The sequence below is a fragment of the Erythranthe guttata genome, chromosome 8 (genome assembly GCF_056151865.1).
Source record: "Erythranthe guttata isolate IM_541 chromosome 8, IM_541, whole genome shotgun sequence".
Classification (NCBI taxonomy): Eukaryota; Viridiplantae; Streptophyta; class Magnoliopsida; order Lamiales; family Phrymaceae; genus Erythranthe; species Erythranthe guttata.
Window position 1 is genome coordinate 2,715,432 of NC_142540.1, and position 14,016 is coordinate 2,729,447.

Genomic DNA, 14,016 nt, shown 5'->3' on the forward strand with positions numbered 1-14,016 from the left:
AAAAAAAATTAAAAATAAATAATTACAGAAATAACTTTAGGTTTTTTATGGTTGGCAAACGTTTCTTTCTTTTATATATAAATATATAAGATAATTGATTAACCCATTGGGTGAAATGTGAATCTTTTAAGTTTTAGCTTTTGATCAAATAGTAATCAACATTTGATTTACATCACACACATATATATAATTTATGTATATATAAGTAATAATATATGTGTATATGCTTATTAGGAAAATATTTAGGGTTTCCAGCAATTAAAATCTGGTTCTTCCCTTTTGGGATGATTATTTCCTAATACTTTGATTGAAAATTAATTTCAGGTATGAAATCAAATAAGTAATTTATTTCTTTAATTCTAATCAAAATTTGCAAATAAAAACACAATTCAAGATTTTAAAAGCCCATCTGACAACTGATTAGTGACCAAAACTTAAAACAAAAACACAGGTCATAATTAACCACAAAACATCATTAACATCTACTAAGTACTAATTACAGCAAAACCTACATATGAAATACCAAAAATACCCTTCACCACAGCTCATGGTTACTTGACAAGTGTAGTTCAATTACCAACCGACCCCTAGATCTCCTCCTATTATCATCTTCCCTTGTCCGAAATTTCACTTATTTTAGAATTTATTATTTAATCATCCAATTTAACATATTTCTATTTTCGCACCCCCGATTTCCATGGCAGCTTTGATCCATTGTAGAAGAAAGCAGAAAGAAGGCGATGGAAATGGTAATGGAAGCTGACAGTAAAAGCTAACAATCGGAATCGTGAACTCAAAGGAATCTTCGCCATTAAATTAAAACCCCCAATTTCTTCAAACCCAAATAATAATAATAATTGCAGTTGTTGGGGTTTGTTGGCGGAGGAGGAAGGGCGCTGAAAACCTAGCTACCGGCAACTGAAAATGAAGCAGCTCACGGCGTTGCAGCAGCAAGGCCGCCGGAGCACCAGCTACCGTAGCAGCGCGCCGTCGCCGTTGGACGCCACGGTGGATGGGGCAATCAAATCGCCGGCGACGATTTTCTGGCTAATCGTCCACGGCCTCTGCTGCTTGATCAGCTTACTCCTCGGATTCCGATTTTCCCGGCTCCTCTTCTTCCTCCTCCTCTCCACTTCTCCCTCCTCCTCCCCTTCCACCACCGTATACACCGCTCTCCAAACAACATTGCCGTCGTCCTCCGCCGCCAAACCCCCGCCCGATAGCAACATCTCCGGCGGTGCCGCCGCCGGAAGCAGAGTGGTGGTGGGGAGGCACGGGATACTGATACGGCCGTGGCCGCATCCGGATCCGGCGGAGGTGATGAAGGCTCACGGGATAATCGAGAGGGTTCAGGCGGAGCAGAGATCTCAGTACGGGGTTAAGAATCACAGAACTGTAATCGCCGTCACCCCAACTTATGTACGGACTTTTCAAACCCTGCATCTCACCGGAGTTATGCATTCTCTGATGAACGTTCCCTACGATCTCATCTGGATCGTAGTCGAAGCGGGCTCCACCACCAACGAAACCGCCTCTCTGATTTCCAAGTCCGGATTGAAAACCATCCACATAGGATTCGATGCAAAAATACCTCTTCTGTGGGATGATCGCCATAAACTGGAATCAAGAATGAGATTCCATGCTCTAAGGTATTATTATTACAACTATATATTTTCTTGATTTTTTTTTGAAGTAAAATGCTCTCAAATTCAATGTGTTTGAAATGTACAGAGAGATTAGGGAGAAAAGATTAGACGGGATTGTCGTATTTGCCGACGATAGTAACATGCATAGTTTGGAGTTGTTTGACGAGATCCAAAATGTGAAATGGGTAGGTGCGTTTTTGATCGGAATTATTGCTCAATATTCAGGGGATTCCGAGGAAGGAGAATACACAATAGTACAAAGAGAGGACAATAGTGAAAAGAAACCATCACGATTGCCAATTCAAGGACCGGTGTGTAATTCTTCGAACCATTTTGTGGGGTGGCACGCATTTGATAAGGCGGCGTTTGTGGAGAGGAGTGCGAGGTATGTCGATGATAGGGCGGTTGTGCTTCCGAGGGAGGTGGAGTGGGCGGGGTTTGTGTTGAATTCGAGATTGGTGTGGGAGGAAGAAATGGATAAGCCCGTTTGGGCTAAGGAGTGGGAAGAGGTCGCTAGGGAAGTGGAGGAAGTTGAAAGCCCGTTGGCGTTGTTGAAGGATGGTTCGGTGGTGGAGCCGCTTGGTGGTTGTGGTCGGAAAGTTTTGCTGTGGTGGCTGCGCGTGGAGGCGAGGGCAGACAGCAAATTTCCTCCTAGGTTAGTTTTTTTTAATAGATTTGGATTTTAATATTTTGTTTAAATTTTGTTTTCTCTTATGTCTGAATTTGTTGCGTGTTTCTGCCAGTGATGTTTCTTCAAGATTCGTAATCTGTGTAAGACTAACGAGGCAATTTAGGGGTGTAATAATTCTTGTTTTTGCGTATATTAGGTGTTCTTTTAGACGGTAGAAATAACTTATAAGGCGACGTAGTGATCCATTTTCGAGGTGGTATACTATATAACTGCGAAACTTGCTTTTCGACTCAAAGAGGTAGTGATCTTAGGCGTCACCTCTCCAAGCAATTTGCTAGCTAGTTCTTTCATGCCACTGGGGGCCATAACCCCCTTTCCACGTCTCAACATTCTAATATTTTATGTAAAAGTTCATCATTTTTCGAGTAGTGTGCTGAGGTAGATGTATATTCACTTGGCAATGCTAATTTAAGTTCTAGTTCAATTTCTTGGAATATGATTCGTTACATGTAAAATTGTTTATTACGGGCTTTGTAGGAATAAATCTTGTTTTTCCATTTGATTTCAGATGGATAATCGACCCTCCGTTAGAAATCACCGTCCCGGCAAAACGCACTCCATGGCCGGATGCTCCGCCCGAGCTCCCATCTTCAAGTGAAAAAGTAGTCACTATACCGGAGATAACAGAGAGGCGCCCAACGAAAAATGGGTCTAAAAGAAAACGCAGTTCTCGAAGCAAGAAAAAACAACGCGCCAAAGTTATAGACGAGCATGTTTCTACACAGAATTCTCGAGATAATTAATTTTATTTTATTTTATTTTGCATCAGTGATATATATATATATACCACTCTGTGCCAAAGATCAGATGCTCAGAGAGAGCCATAAAAGACAAGAAGACCCTCTGATCTGGGTAGGTGAATGAATATATATACAGGAAAAAGGGCATTGTGTTTACATATATACAAATACCCAGTTTATAATACATACATATTTCCGCTTCATTTAATTTCAATTTTCCTGGTTCATATATTTTTTTTCCCTTCACTAGTTTTGTGGTGGTGTTGGTAAAGGTTTTTTTTTTTTTGTCAAATCAAAATATATTTTATTTAATGTCATTTTCTTGGTGTGATGTAAGTTTGATGATTCCAGCATTTGTTTTTCCCCATTAGTAGTAGATTAGTCGTTTTGGTGTGCAAGAATTAAGTAATCTCTACTTATGCAGTTGACTTTTGACCATTCCTGCACCAACTACTTCAACACCAAAATGACAAGTTCACCCTTTTCTTGACAATGTGAAATCTTTTATTTCTATTTTCGACCTTAAATTATTGTCTGATATCATATGTCAAAAAAAAAAAATTATATTTTTAATGTAATTGACTTCACACGTCTATGAGACTTCATCTATTAAATTTGAAACATAATAATATGTATTTTATAGGTTTCCCATTTACCAGCTAATATTGATTTGGCAATATTCGAATACCAGCAATTTTTGCATGTGCGCATTTCCATTCTTCTAATATTTTTTCAAGCAACCTATCAAAGGGGCCCAAAACATTTGTTGTCATTAAATTTAAACCTAATTTATCATAATTAAAATTAAATATAATTGATCATGTGTAGAAATGACCCACTCGCTTGCCTTAATGCAGAAAACATGTTGTATTTCTTTATTACATCATCAATCATCATACCCCACACAGACACCTCTGTTGGATTAGGTCAAGCTCAACATCTTGTTAATTATATTGTTTATCTTAAACAACTCTTCTAATAATGATTTCTTGCCTTCAAATATAAAGTTAGCAGCCCTCAACCAATAAGCATTTCAAAAAAGTTTTCTTCTTTAATTTTATTTTTTCTGAGAATATATTCTCCAAAAACTCAGAACAAAGGTTCACCAGATCACCCAAAAAATGGTGGCAGTATTCAACAAAGAGCTTCTCAGCTGGTACTTGATCACCGTCAAGCTCAACCAAGCTGTCGAAAGCGGGATCCAAAACGCGCAAACTCCGACGGCATCTACTTCAAGATCCATCGACCTACCAGAATCATCATCGGCACGAGAAATACAGCCATCAAACACAGACACCCTCCAAATCCCAATCAAAGAAGACGAATCGGCTCAAGAACCGGACGCCGGTCAGGTCAAACCCGTCGAATCCGAATGGGTGATCAGCATCAAAGACAAGCTCCAACAAGCCGATCAAGAAGACGGGGCCGGGTCGTGGGCCAAAGTATCCATTTACCGTATACCGCAGTGCCTCCGCGAAGGCGACGACAACAAGGCCTACATTCCACAAACCGTCTCGTTGGGCCCGTATCACCACGGCAGGAAGCGCCTCCGCAACATGGACCGCCACAAGTGGCGGGCCCTACACCACATCCTCAAACGGACCAATCAGAAGATAGAGCTCTACCTCGACGCAGTTAAGGAGCTCGAGGACAGGGCCCGCGCATGCTACGAGGGCCAGGTCCACCACAACAGCAACGAGTTTGTCGAGATGATGGTTCTCGACGCCTGCTTCGTGCTGGAGCTTCTGCGTGGGGCCGCCGGGGGGTTCACTCATCTAGGATACTCGAGAAACGACCCCATCTTCGCCATGCGCGGGTCCATGCACTCCATCCAGCGTGACATGATCATGCTCGAGAATCAGATCCCTCTCTTCATCCTCGAACGCCTCTTCGCCATCCAAGCTGGCGGGCCGTCCGATCAGGTCGGCTGGCCCGCCGGCAGCCAGACCGGCGTGGTCGCCAGGCTGGCGCTGAGGTTCTTCGACCCTTTGATGCCGACAGACGAGCCGCTCTCGAAGAGCGACCGGAGCAAGCTCGAGTCGTCGATCGGGACCACATTCGACCCGCTGACAGAGCAGGGCGGGCTCCATTGCCTCGAGGTCTTCAGAAGAAGCCTCCTGGCAATACGGGCTGGCCCGAAACCGACGCCCCGAGTATGGATCAAGAAGTGGTCCCACACCAATCGGGTGGCGGACAAGCGGCGGCAACAGCTCATCCACTGCGTCACCGAGCTGAAGGACTCGGGGATCAAGTTCAAGAGGAGGAGGACTGACAGAATATGGGACATCAAATTCAAGAACGGAATCTTAAAGATCCCCCGTCTATTGATCCACGACGGTACTAAATCGCTGTTCCTTAATCTGATAGCATACGAGCAATGCCACCTGGACTGCACCAACGATATCACCTCGTACGTGATATTCATGGACAATTTGATCGACTCGCCCGCTGATGTCAGCTACTTGCACTACTGTGGGATAATCGAGAATTGGTTGGGGAGCGATGCTGAGGTGGCTGATATGTTCAATCGGTTATGTCAGGAAGTGGTTTTCGATATAAACGACAGCTCGCTTTCGAGGCTGTCGGAGCAGGTGAATAGGTACTATGAGCACAGGTGGAATGCTTGGAGGGCTAGTTTGAAGCACAGATACTTCAATACTCCATGGACCATAATCTCATTCTTTGCTGCTGTGGTGTTGCTGTGGTTGACCTTAGCACAGACTTTTTACAGTGTGTATGGTTATTACAAGCCTCATTGATCTTCACTACAGTTCGTCCCATTCTTTCGATTTTAGTTAACAACGTTTTTCCGTTTGTTTGGTGAGCTTTTCGCGTTGATTTTCTTCTGATGCATTTTGTGGTAAAGATGAGTTGACAGCAGTTGTAAGCATTGAAATTTTCTTCTGATGCATTTTTGTATTTATTTCAGCACGTAAACAAGTTAGCCTAATAAAGCTTCAAAGAAATTCATAAATCCTACCACAAAAAAGCTCAAAGAAAAGTGTACTATTGAAATTTAAATGTTTACATAATCCAGTTCTACAGAAAGAAAAAAAAAAGCAAACAATACCCTCTTTGTAGTGTATATAACAACTTCGTTTCGCTCGTAAAACTGAGGATTCACTTGCTAGTATACAACGATTTCCGACTTTAACTTAAGACCTCCAAAAAGTTGCTCATAAAACGAGAAGAAAGATTACAAGATAAAGTTAAGGTGATAAAAAGAGAGAAATCCCTGCTGCTTACTGTAAACAGAAATTGTTCTAGAAACTGTGAATTCAAATTAAGGGAGCAAACTTTCATTCTCACTTGTTGAAGCTTTCCTCTTTCCATCGTACCGCTGAAAAGAGTAAAACGTAAAAATCGAAATGCTTAGGATTGTATCGTCTCAAGAGTGTATATGCAACAAATATATGAACGGTGACGGTGCATTCGAAACATACCTGCTTCCCGAAGGAGAAGGGAACATATTTATATTTAATCATATGCTCGATCTGCCTCCTTAGAGTCAACATACACAGCATAATCCAGTAGAAAAGGAGAATCGGCCAAAAAACAGGTACATCGAATACGCTGAAGAACGTCAAAACGAACGCAATGCAGAAGGCCTTGGTGATTGAGTACCTTTTACAGGCATAAATTAAGTGATTAATGGCAATGCATTATATCAAAAAACTAACAAAATGTAAGGATACACTACCTCAATCGACAATGTCGTTTAAATCAGCACATAATCTGAAGATTGAATTTTTAGAAACATTTCGATTTTTTCCATATGCAAAAGTTGAACTTCCCTTTGAAATGGAATGCTGTTATTTATCTCAGTGTTCATTTGAAATTAGATTTGAGATTGTAATGCCCTATTGCGTTAATTCTAACTCTAAATCTCTAATTATCTTCCGCTAATTCTAACTATCTGCCTAGAACCAAATCTAATTGCATTACAGGTGAGATTCGTGCTTGCAAATCAATTTATTGATTAATTCATATAAAAAAAACGCACCATAATTTGAACTCGGGGAGGCGGCGGACGAAGGGGCGAAACTCGTCGGAGCCCCGGGTAGGCAGGGTCGGGCCACCGGAAAGCTCGGGGTCCACCTGCGGCGAGAGAAATCCGATGAGGAGGCTGAGGATGTATATGCCGAGGGCGTACGACACCACGTAGAATCCTTCGACGAGGTACACTCGCACCACGTACAGGAACGCGATGCAGGCGAACGCGATCCACCGGTATAAAACGTGCGGCGTCGATTTGTCCAGGAGGTGCTGGAACCGCTGCGAGATCGGGAAGGTCCACCGCGAGAAATCGGCGGCGGAGGCGGTCGTCGAGGACAAATCGGCGGCGGATGCGGCCGCCGTCGTGGCGATTGGGACGTCCATGGCGCCGGTGGCGGGAGTAGAGCCGCCTGCCGTGGGGTCCATCGGGATTCCGGTGAGGGTAATTGGGGTAATTGGAGTTTAGTTTTGACGCCGTTTGATAGCGAGTGTTTGGATTGTACCATCAAGTATAAACAGAGGGAGGAAAGTTAGATTTCAATCAAGTCCTTCTTATTTAAGAAAATACTGAATTGTTCCCCCCTTATTTTAGAAACGGCAAATTCATCCTCAAAGATATTTTGTTTAGGGCTCAAAATGAAATTTCCCCAAGAAATATTAAATTTGCCGTTGACCGTTGGAATGGTATTTGGATCTTTGATCATTCTACGAACCGTGAAGCCGGCCGCAGAGAATCTGAGCCCACAACTAATAAATACGTTGAATTCAATCAGATCACAAAATGTAAATAATAAACAAAGAGCTCAGAACATCTCCATCTCACTCCATAAATTTGCCCAAATTGAAAAACCTAAATGTCAGATTGTTAATCCACTCTTAATTCCACATTTTCTCTGTGATAATTTGAACTTACATAACTGCCATTGCAGAGAGAGAGAGAGATTCAGGAGCATTCGACGATTCAAAGTGGAGGTCTCGGAATCTTCAATCAAGGTGATTTACGACGAAATTATCAAGCGAATTGTAGCCATTTGTGAACAGATCTTAATTTTTATTTACAGTTTTCGATTTTTTCCTGCTGTATTTTGCTTGTAGCTGTGAATTTTAGCCAGATTTCACTAGAATTTTTTAATCTCATCAAAGGTATTTGGTCTGCGCATTTAGTTGTTAGCATATAATGCAGTAGTTAATGACGTAAGTTAAGATTAATCCGAGTTGACCGGTTGTGTGTTATGCTAATTGCATTCGCTGGATGTTCTTAGTATTTAGTAGCAAATTGTTATGTGGGCACAAGTAATGGCAATTTAGTGATTGTGTTTCAAACAAAGATGTCCAGGAAAGGTAATATTTTAAGTAATTGTACAAGCAATATCAAGAAAGGATATGTTTTAAAATTCATTGTTTAATTTGGATGATGCAGTTTGTGACATGCATTAGTGAGTTTGAAGTTGCATAAAGTTGAACCAAAAATTGAGAAGGTAAATTCATTTTACAATGATTTATAGGTAAGCAGCACGATGGCTGCTCCTTTTGTTGACAAAGAAAAGTTGCAAATTTATAATGCATTTCAAAGTTGTTTCGAATTTAGTATTTCATGTATTATGATACTGTGAGAGGGAAAAATAACTTTGATATCAAGGTAAACCAGTCGTAAGAGTGGGTATGTTGTTCATTGAACATATCTAGAAAGGGATGCATCTTTGCTATTAGGAGAAGATAGACATTTCTTCAGTGATTTCACATGTGTGCCATTAATTGCAATCCGCATTTGATGTTTGATTTAATGACATCCTTCTTTGAAATAGTTGCAAGGTTGTATTGGATTTATATTATTTCAGATCTGCGTTAAAATCGAAAGTTGAACCTGACATCTGTTCGTGTTATGCTTTATCTTATCTTGGATATCAGAATGGATTCTGAAACAACTGAACCATCTCAATCGAGGCCCGATAAAGGTTCTAATGTTGGATCTTCACCTTCCGTGGTCTCTGAGAAAGAAAGCTCGGTGCAGGATTCATCTTCCATGCTGTCTACATCTGCCATATCTTCTTGGGCCAAAAGTTTGAAACTTCCACAAATGCAACAGGACTCACAGTCTGCGAATGCTGGGACTTCCACCTTTTCACGTCTGGCTAGTGGGCTTCGAATGCAGATTCCTTCAAAAACATCTGTACCAACTGAAAGCTCTAACAACAACTCTGTAACTGCACAGTCAGTTATCGGATCATTCACGAAAGGAATAGTCGACTCTTCGTTAACTGCCGTGAAGGCTGTGCAAGTAAAGGCAAGACACATGGTCTCACAAAATAAGCGAAGATACCAGGTTAGTAAACTGTTCTTCTATGTAATCTCTGGCTGAATGAGTCCGAGACTTGTTTCAGTTTCTTGTCGCTTCCGTTTAATCAGATCATTTCTTTACTTTTACATGCATGTAGCTGTTCCTGTGCTTCTTCTTCTGTTTGCTATTGTTGGTGGCTAACTTTGCCGATGTTAAGTATATATTTATCCTAAAATACAAAATTTGGAACTTGTCCTAACTAATCATAATCACGAGGTTTGCCATGTAATACTAGTTTATCACTGTATATAATGCATGCGGTTAGACAGAGAACAAGACTGCCGAATTAGAGTGGATAGATTCTCTTTCCTCTTCTTAACATCATTAGAGTTTAAACTGCTAGTGTGTAAGTGAAAATATTTCATATAGAGTACTTTTTCAAATGGTGTACAACGTAAATGTGAGCATCGACTATGAGAAAAAATTTCATACAGACAATTATATTTGTGACACCCCTCCTTATTTCTATCATGCGTCTCATAAAATGAAAATAGTAGTCTGCGTTCAGATTGTGCCATTGGTCATCTTCCGCTCTATAAGGCCTCTTTAGCAGTTAAATAAGCAATCAATTCATTTTTTGCACTTCATCCTTAGGATCGCTTTGTTTCTGAATTTATATGTTCAATAATGATGAAGGTGATTCATAGACATATTTTTCCATTTCATATGTTTCAGAAAGGAGGATTTGACCTAGATATGACATATATAACCGAGAATATAATTGCTATGGGGTTCCCTGCTGGTGACCTAAGTTCTGGCTTGTTTGGATATTTTGAGGTAAGGCTCCATTAAAGTCTTCATGTCCTCTCATTTAATTATTTTCAATCTCTTTTGAAGAATGTCCTTTAAAAATGGTGCAGGGATTCTATCGGAATCATATGGAGGAAGTGATCAAGTTTTTTGAGACCCATCACAAGGTATCTTTACTCTAGCACTTTATGCATACAGTGACAAAAAAATACTTTTGCATGATCATCCACTTCAATAAAGACCTTGCTATATCACGTATGGGTTGTTTACATTGGTTCTCTTTTCCCATTCAGCTCCTTCAGCCAAAACTGGAAAACTAATTTTGTTGACAGTTCTGAGAGCAACTTTTGTACATTGATATAAGAATCTTAACTATAAGTAGGAATGCTAATGTGTATGAAAAATGAGCATTTGACAGTTTCATAAAGAGTTGTGTTAGCAGTTAGCACACACCAGATAACTATATATTTCTTCACTTATCATAACTCGGAAGAGTTCTCCATGACAAGCCTGATGTGGACTCGATTTTTAAAAAATCTCCCCGTAATTATTTAAGTCTGATTAAATTTTTAATTTGCCTGTTGTGTGTGATTATGACGCTTGAGTGATGATAGGTATGTGATCTGGGGAAAGAATGACGCTAGGATGTTGTAGTTCATATTTGTAGTCTTGCAGCTGCTCATAGTTTTTTAGTCTAGTTCACTAATAATTCCTGTGAACAATTTTTTTATCTCCACTGTTTTCTAACATATTTTAGGAATAACGATAACACTTCAGTTGGCGACTAAGGGTGATTGGGTTGATTTGACTATTGTATACTTCCATTATAGGCCCTATGCCGTTATATGTAAATACTATATCTGGTGGCCATCTGTCACGTGAACGTATTGATAACATTTTTTTTAATCTAAAACAGTTTTATTTGTGCAGGGAAAATACAAGGTGTACAATCTTTGTTCGGAGAGGTTATATGATGCTTCGCTGTTTGAGGGAAAGGTATATTTATTCGACAAACATTTAATTAGTGCTGAAGTGGAAGTGTCCGCATTCTTTAACTTCATCTTTGGCAAGGATCACTTTAAGTTTTCAATGAGTACCAGCTGTTGTGCATATATAATAATCTGAAATGAGGTCTCACTTTGTTTTGCTAGTAAGTGATCTCCAATAAGGAAATAAAGTTGTGTTGCTGACAAAAGTGAAGCTAATCATATAATTAGTTTCATACATAGATTAAATCTGCAACTGCTTCTGTTCGCTCTCCAACATCACCATATGTGATCATTTGATTTGTGAAAGGAGCACTATCTTGCTTTAATTAATCCATGTTACTGTGAACTTATGATTATTGTGTTTTGAATTAGATTTTAAATCCCAAATATGAAGTGTGCAAAGATAATTGTATTACTGGACTCAATAAAACGAAATAAGCCAGATGCACCTCTGACTCTGTTTCTGATTCGTTCTCCAGGTTGCATCTTTCCCATTTGATGACCACAATTGCCCACCTATTCACCTTATAAAACTGTTTTGTCAAAGTGCTTTCTCATGGTTGGAGCCAGACATATTGAATGTGGTAGTGGTTCACTGTAAAGCTGGGAAGGCAAGGACAGGATTGATGGTTTGCAGCCTTCTTCTGTTCTTAAAGGTGAAAAATAATCACCAAAAACACCAGAATGTTGTTTAAGTTTTGTTGGCAAGATAAGCTGCTTTTATCTGTTTTCGCTTTTCCGACAGTTGTTACTTTATATGTTACTGCAGCTTTACCCAACTGCCAATGAGTGTATTGATTACTACAACGAGCAAAGATGTACTGATGGAAAGGGTCTTATTCTTCCAAGCCAGATTGTTAGTCAAATCTCCTATGTAAAATAATTCTATAAGAAGGCCTATAGCATAGAAGAACTAACTGTTTTATGTCATCTAATCAGAGGTACGTGAAATATTTTGAGCGAATCTTGACAGAGTTCAATGGCGAAACCCCCCCTGGACGTAGGTACTTTTCTGACGATTCATTTCCCAGATGCATACTTTTGTTTTTAATTGAGATACTAATACCATGTTGCAGGTGCATGCTAAGAGGATTTAAGCTTCACAATTGTCCGTATTGGGTTAAGCCTTCTATTACAATATCTAATCACAATGGTAGGTGATTTATCCACTGTTTTTCCTTTTACTAAATTGTGATATTTCGGAACAGTTATCCAGGATAGTCAATTCATCAGTAAATCTATATTTTTACAGGAATCTTGTTTTCAACAAAAAAACACCCAAAGACCAAAGATCTCATGGTAACTTTTCCTTTCTGAGGACTTCTTGTCGTATTCTGTATTTTATCCGTTTCTGCTTGGAAAGATATTTCTTATGTAAGGGAGCTTGTCTCCATTTAACAGTACATCCTAACTTTTTGCAGCCTGAGGATTTCTGGATCCGTGTACCAAGAAAGGGAGTAGTGGTTTTTGCCCTACCAGGAGAACCTGGTCTAACCGAATTGGTGGGGGACTTCAAAATTCAATTTCATGATCGCCAAGGAGATTTCTATTGGTATTCAAATTATCCTCCCCATGCTTTTTTTTTTTAATCGATAATAAGCGCCTACATGTTATTGCATCTGAGGTTTAATATACATTAGAATGAACCCTCAATTCTTAACTGGAATTTCATATAGTTTAAATGAGTTAAATATTGCCAGTACAGTTCCATGTCTGTAATCTGTTCACGAGCTTAAGAATATTTTGTTCAACTGTCGGAAACATATTTAGTATAACTGCTAACATGACATGTACTTTGGTGCAACTTTTGTTTGTAATGCAGTTGGATGAACACAACAATGATGGAAAATAGAGTGATTTTAGATGCTTCTGACCTCGATGACTTTGACAATGTAAGTTTCTTCCAATGGTGACCTCTTCTTCGAAATTTATGACCTCCAACAATAGAACAATTTTCCTGGTTCTCTTCTTGGTTATTGTTTCCTTTTTTACCCCTGCCCATGGTAACAGACATTTTACGGTGATCCATCATTGCAGAGAAAGTTGCCTTCCCCAGGATTCCAAGTCGAAATTGTGATGATAGACTACGATGGAACAACAATTCCCAAGACCAAAACTGATCACAACACAAAGGGCGAAGAAGGAAAATCGAGTAATGAGAGTAAAGCTAACTCCGAACAGAGTAATGCCTCGAGAAAACAAAATAAAGACGACGATGTATTTTCTGATAGTGAAGGGGAAGAAGAATCTACTACTTCAAGAAGCAAGCAGGGTAACACCATTTCTACTGAATCTAGGTCCGATGCTGGGGGCATTTCCACCATTTCACATCAAACCGAAAAGCTCTCTCTCGGTAGAGAATCCACAAGCTCGGAGCATAGAACTTCCCATGAAGTGAACATTGATGGAGCTGAGAGAGCTACTGCCATAATCCCAAACTTGGACTCAGCCGATATAAAAGCCATTGCAGCGGATGCCTCGGTTTTCAGTTTCGGTGATGATGAAGATTATGAAAGTGATTGATATAATGATTATAGCAACTTTAACAACTCTTGTAAGGCTTCAAGATACCTGTTTTTTTTTTTTTTTTGTTTTTTTAATGTGGTATTGCTAACTGATGATTGATGTTGTATGCTAACTAATATTATATCCATTTCTTTTTTGCTGGTTTTGTTTTTCAATCGCTGAATTTGGACTGTGCTTTCATGATTTCATATACATGGTGATTAAATTTTTATTTTGAGTTGCATTTTTGTTATGCATGTTTTTAAATCGGTAATCGGTAATACCGACTGCTATAATAGGCCAAAAACTTTCATACCAACTGTAAGTTTTAAACTGCTGCAACATTGAAGCTACAAATTCT

The 14,016-nt window shown here is 39.7% G+C and overlaps 4 protein-coding genes across 4 annotated transcripts; 3 read left to right on the top strand and 1 right to left on the bottom strand.

Moving 5' to 3' along the window:
- The first annotated feature begins 582 nt into the window (after positions 1-582).
- Positions 583-3,306, top strand: LOC105973162 (putative beta-1,4-xylosyltransferase IRX14H). The gene is made up of 3 exons (XM_012998186.2): positions 583-1,649; positions 1,732-2,301; positions 2,846-3,306. Exons 1-3 carry the CDS (start codon positions 925-927, stop codon positions 3,078-3,080), a joined length of 1,530 nt encoding a protein of 509 aa, XP_012853640.2. The 5' UTR covers positions 583-924; the 3' UTR covers positions 3,081-3,306.
- Positions 3,307-4,198: 892 nt separating this feature from the next.
- On the top strand, positions 4,199-6,051 carry LOC105973180 (transmembrane protein, putative (DUF247)). Its single transcript, XM_012998203.2, has one exon. The coding sequence runs from the start codon at positions 4,199-4,201 to the stop codon at positions 5,834-5,836; it is 1,638 nt and encodes a 545-aa protein (XP_012853657.1). The 3' UTR covers positions 5,837-6,051.
- A 17-nt stretch (positions 6,052-6,068) lies between these two features.
- Positions 6,069-7,631, bottom strand: LOC105973201 (protein RER1A). The gene is made up of 3 exons (XM_012998223.2): positions 7,081-7,631; positions 6,521-6,701; positions 6,069-6,417 (listed from the first exon to the last, which is right to left on the bottom strand). Exons 1-3 carry the CDS (start codon positions 7,497-7,499, stop codon positions 6,361-6,363), a joined length of 657 nt encoding a protein of 218 aa, XP_012853677.1. The 5' UTR covers positions 7,500-7,631; the 3' UTR covers positions 6,069-6,360.
- A 158-nt stretch (positions 7,632-7,789) lies between these two features.
- On the top strand, positions 7,790-13,831 carry LOC105973171 (phosphatidylinositol 3,4,5-trisphosphate 3-phosphatase and protein-tyrosine-phosphatase PTEN2A). Its single transcript, XM_012998195.2, has 13 exons — positions 7,790-8,066; positions 8,982-9,396; positions 10,087-10,188; positions 10,272-10,328; positions 11,092-11,157; positions 11,630-11,806; positions 11,920-12,006; positions 12,090-12,154; positions 12,227-12,303; positions 12,403-12,449; positions 12,572-12,702; positions 12,973-13,042; positions 13,188-13,831. The coding sequence occupies exons 2-13, from the start codon at positions 8,983-8,985 to the stop codon at positions 13,671-13,673; spliced, it is 1,779 nt and encodes a 592-aa protein (XP_012853649.2). The 5' UTR covers positions 7,790-8,066; position 8,982; the 3' UTR covers positions 13,674-13,831.
- The last annotated feature ends 185 nt before the right edge of the window (positions 13,832-14,016 follow it).

What these genes read in the sequence shown, in the direction of transcription:
- LOC105973162 (XM_012998186.2), top strand. Translation starts at nt 925, where the DNA reads ATGAAGCAGCTCACGGCGTTGCAGCAGCAAGGCCGCCGGAGCACCAGC. An exon ending in ATGAGATTCCATGCTCTAAG is followed by an intron (nt 1,650 to 1,731) that starts GTATTATTATTA and finishes TGAAATGTACAG; the next exon opens with AGAGATTAGGGAGAAAAGAT. An exon ending in GACAGCAAATTTCCTCCTAG is followed by an intron (nt 2,302 to 2,845) that starts GTTAGTTTTTTT and finishes ATTTGATTTCAG; the next exon opens with ATGGATAATCGACCCTCCGT.
- LOC105973180 (XM_012998203.2), top strand. Translation starts at nt 4,199, where the DNA reads ATGGTGGCAGTATTCAACAAAGAGCTTCTCAGCTGGTACTTGATCACC.
- LOC105973201 (XM_012998223.2), bottom strand. Translation starts at nt 7,499, where the DNA reads ATGGACCCCACGGCAGGCGGCTCTACTCCCGCCACCGGCGCCATGGAC. An exon ending in CTCCCCGAGTTCAAATTATG is followed by an intron (nt 6,702 to 7,080) that starts GTGCGTTTTTTT and finishes TGCCTGTAAAAG; the next exon opens with GTACTCAATCACCAAGGCCT. An exon ending in CCTTCTCCTTCGGGAAGCAG is followed by an intron (nt 6,418 to 6,520) that starts GTATGTTTCGAA and finishes TACTCTTTTCAG; the next exon opens with CGGTACGATGGAAAGAGGAA.
- LOC105973171 (XM_012998195.2), top strand. Translation starts at nt 8,983, where the DNA reads ATGGATTCTGAAACAACTGAACCATCTCAATCGAGGCCCGATAAAGGT. An exon ending in CTTCGCTGTTTGAGGGAAAG is followed by an intron (nt 11,158 to 11,629) that starts GTATATTTATTC and finishes TTCGTTCTCCAG; the next exon opens with GTTGCATCTTTCCCATTTGA. An exon ending in GAAACCCCCCCTGGACGTAG is followed by an intron (nt 12,155 to 12,226) that starts GTACTTTTCTGA and finishes ACCATGTTGCAG; the next exon opens with GTGCATGCTAAGAGGATTTA.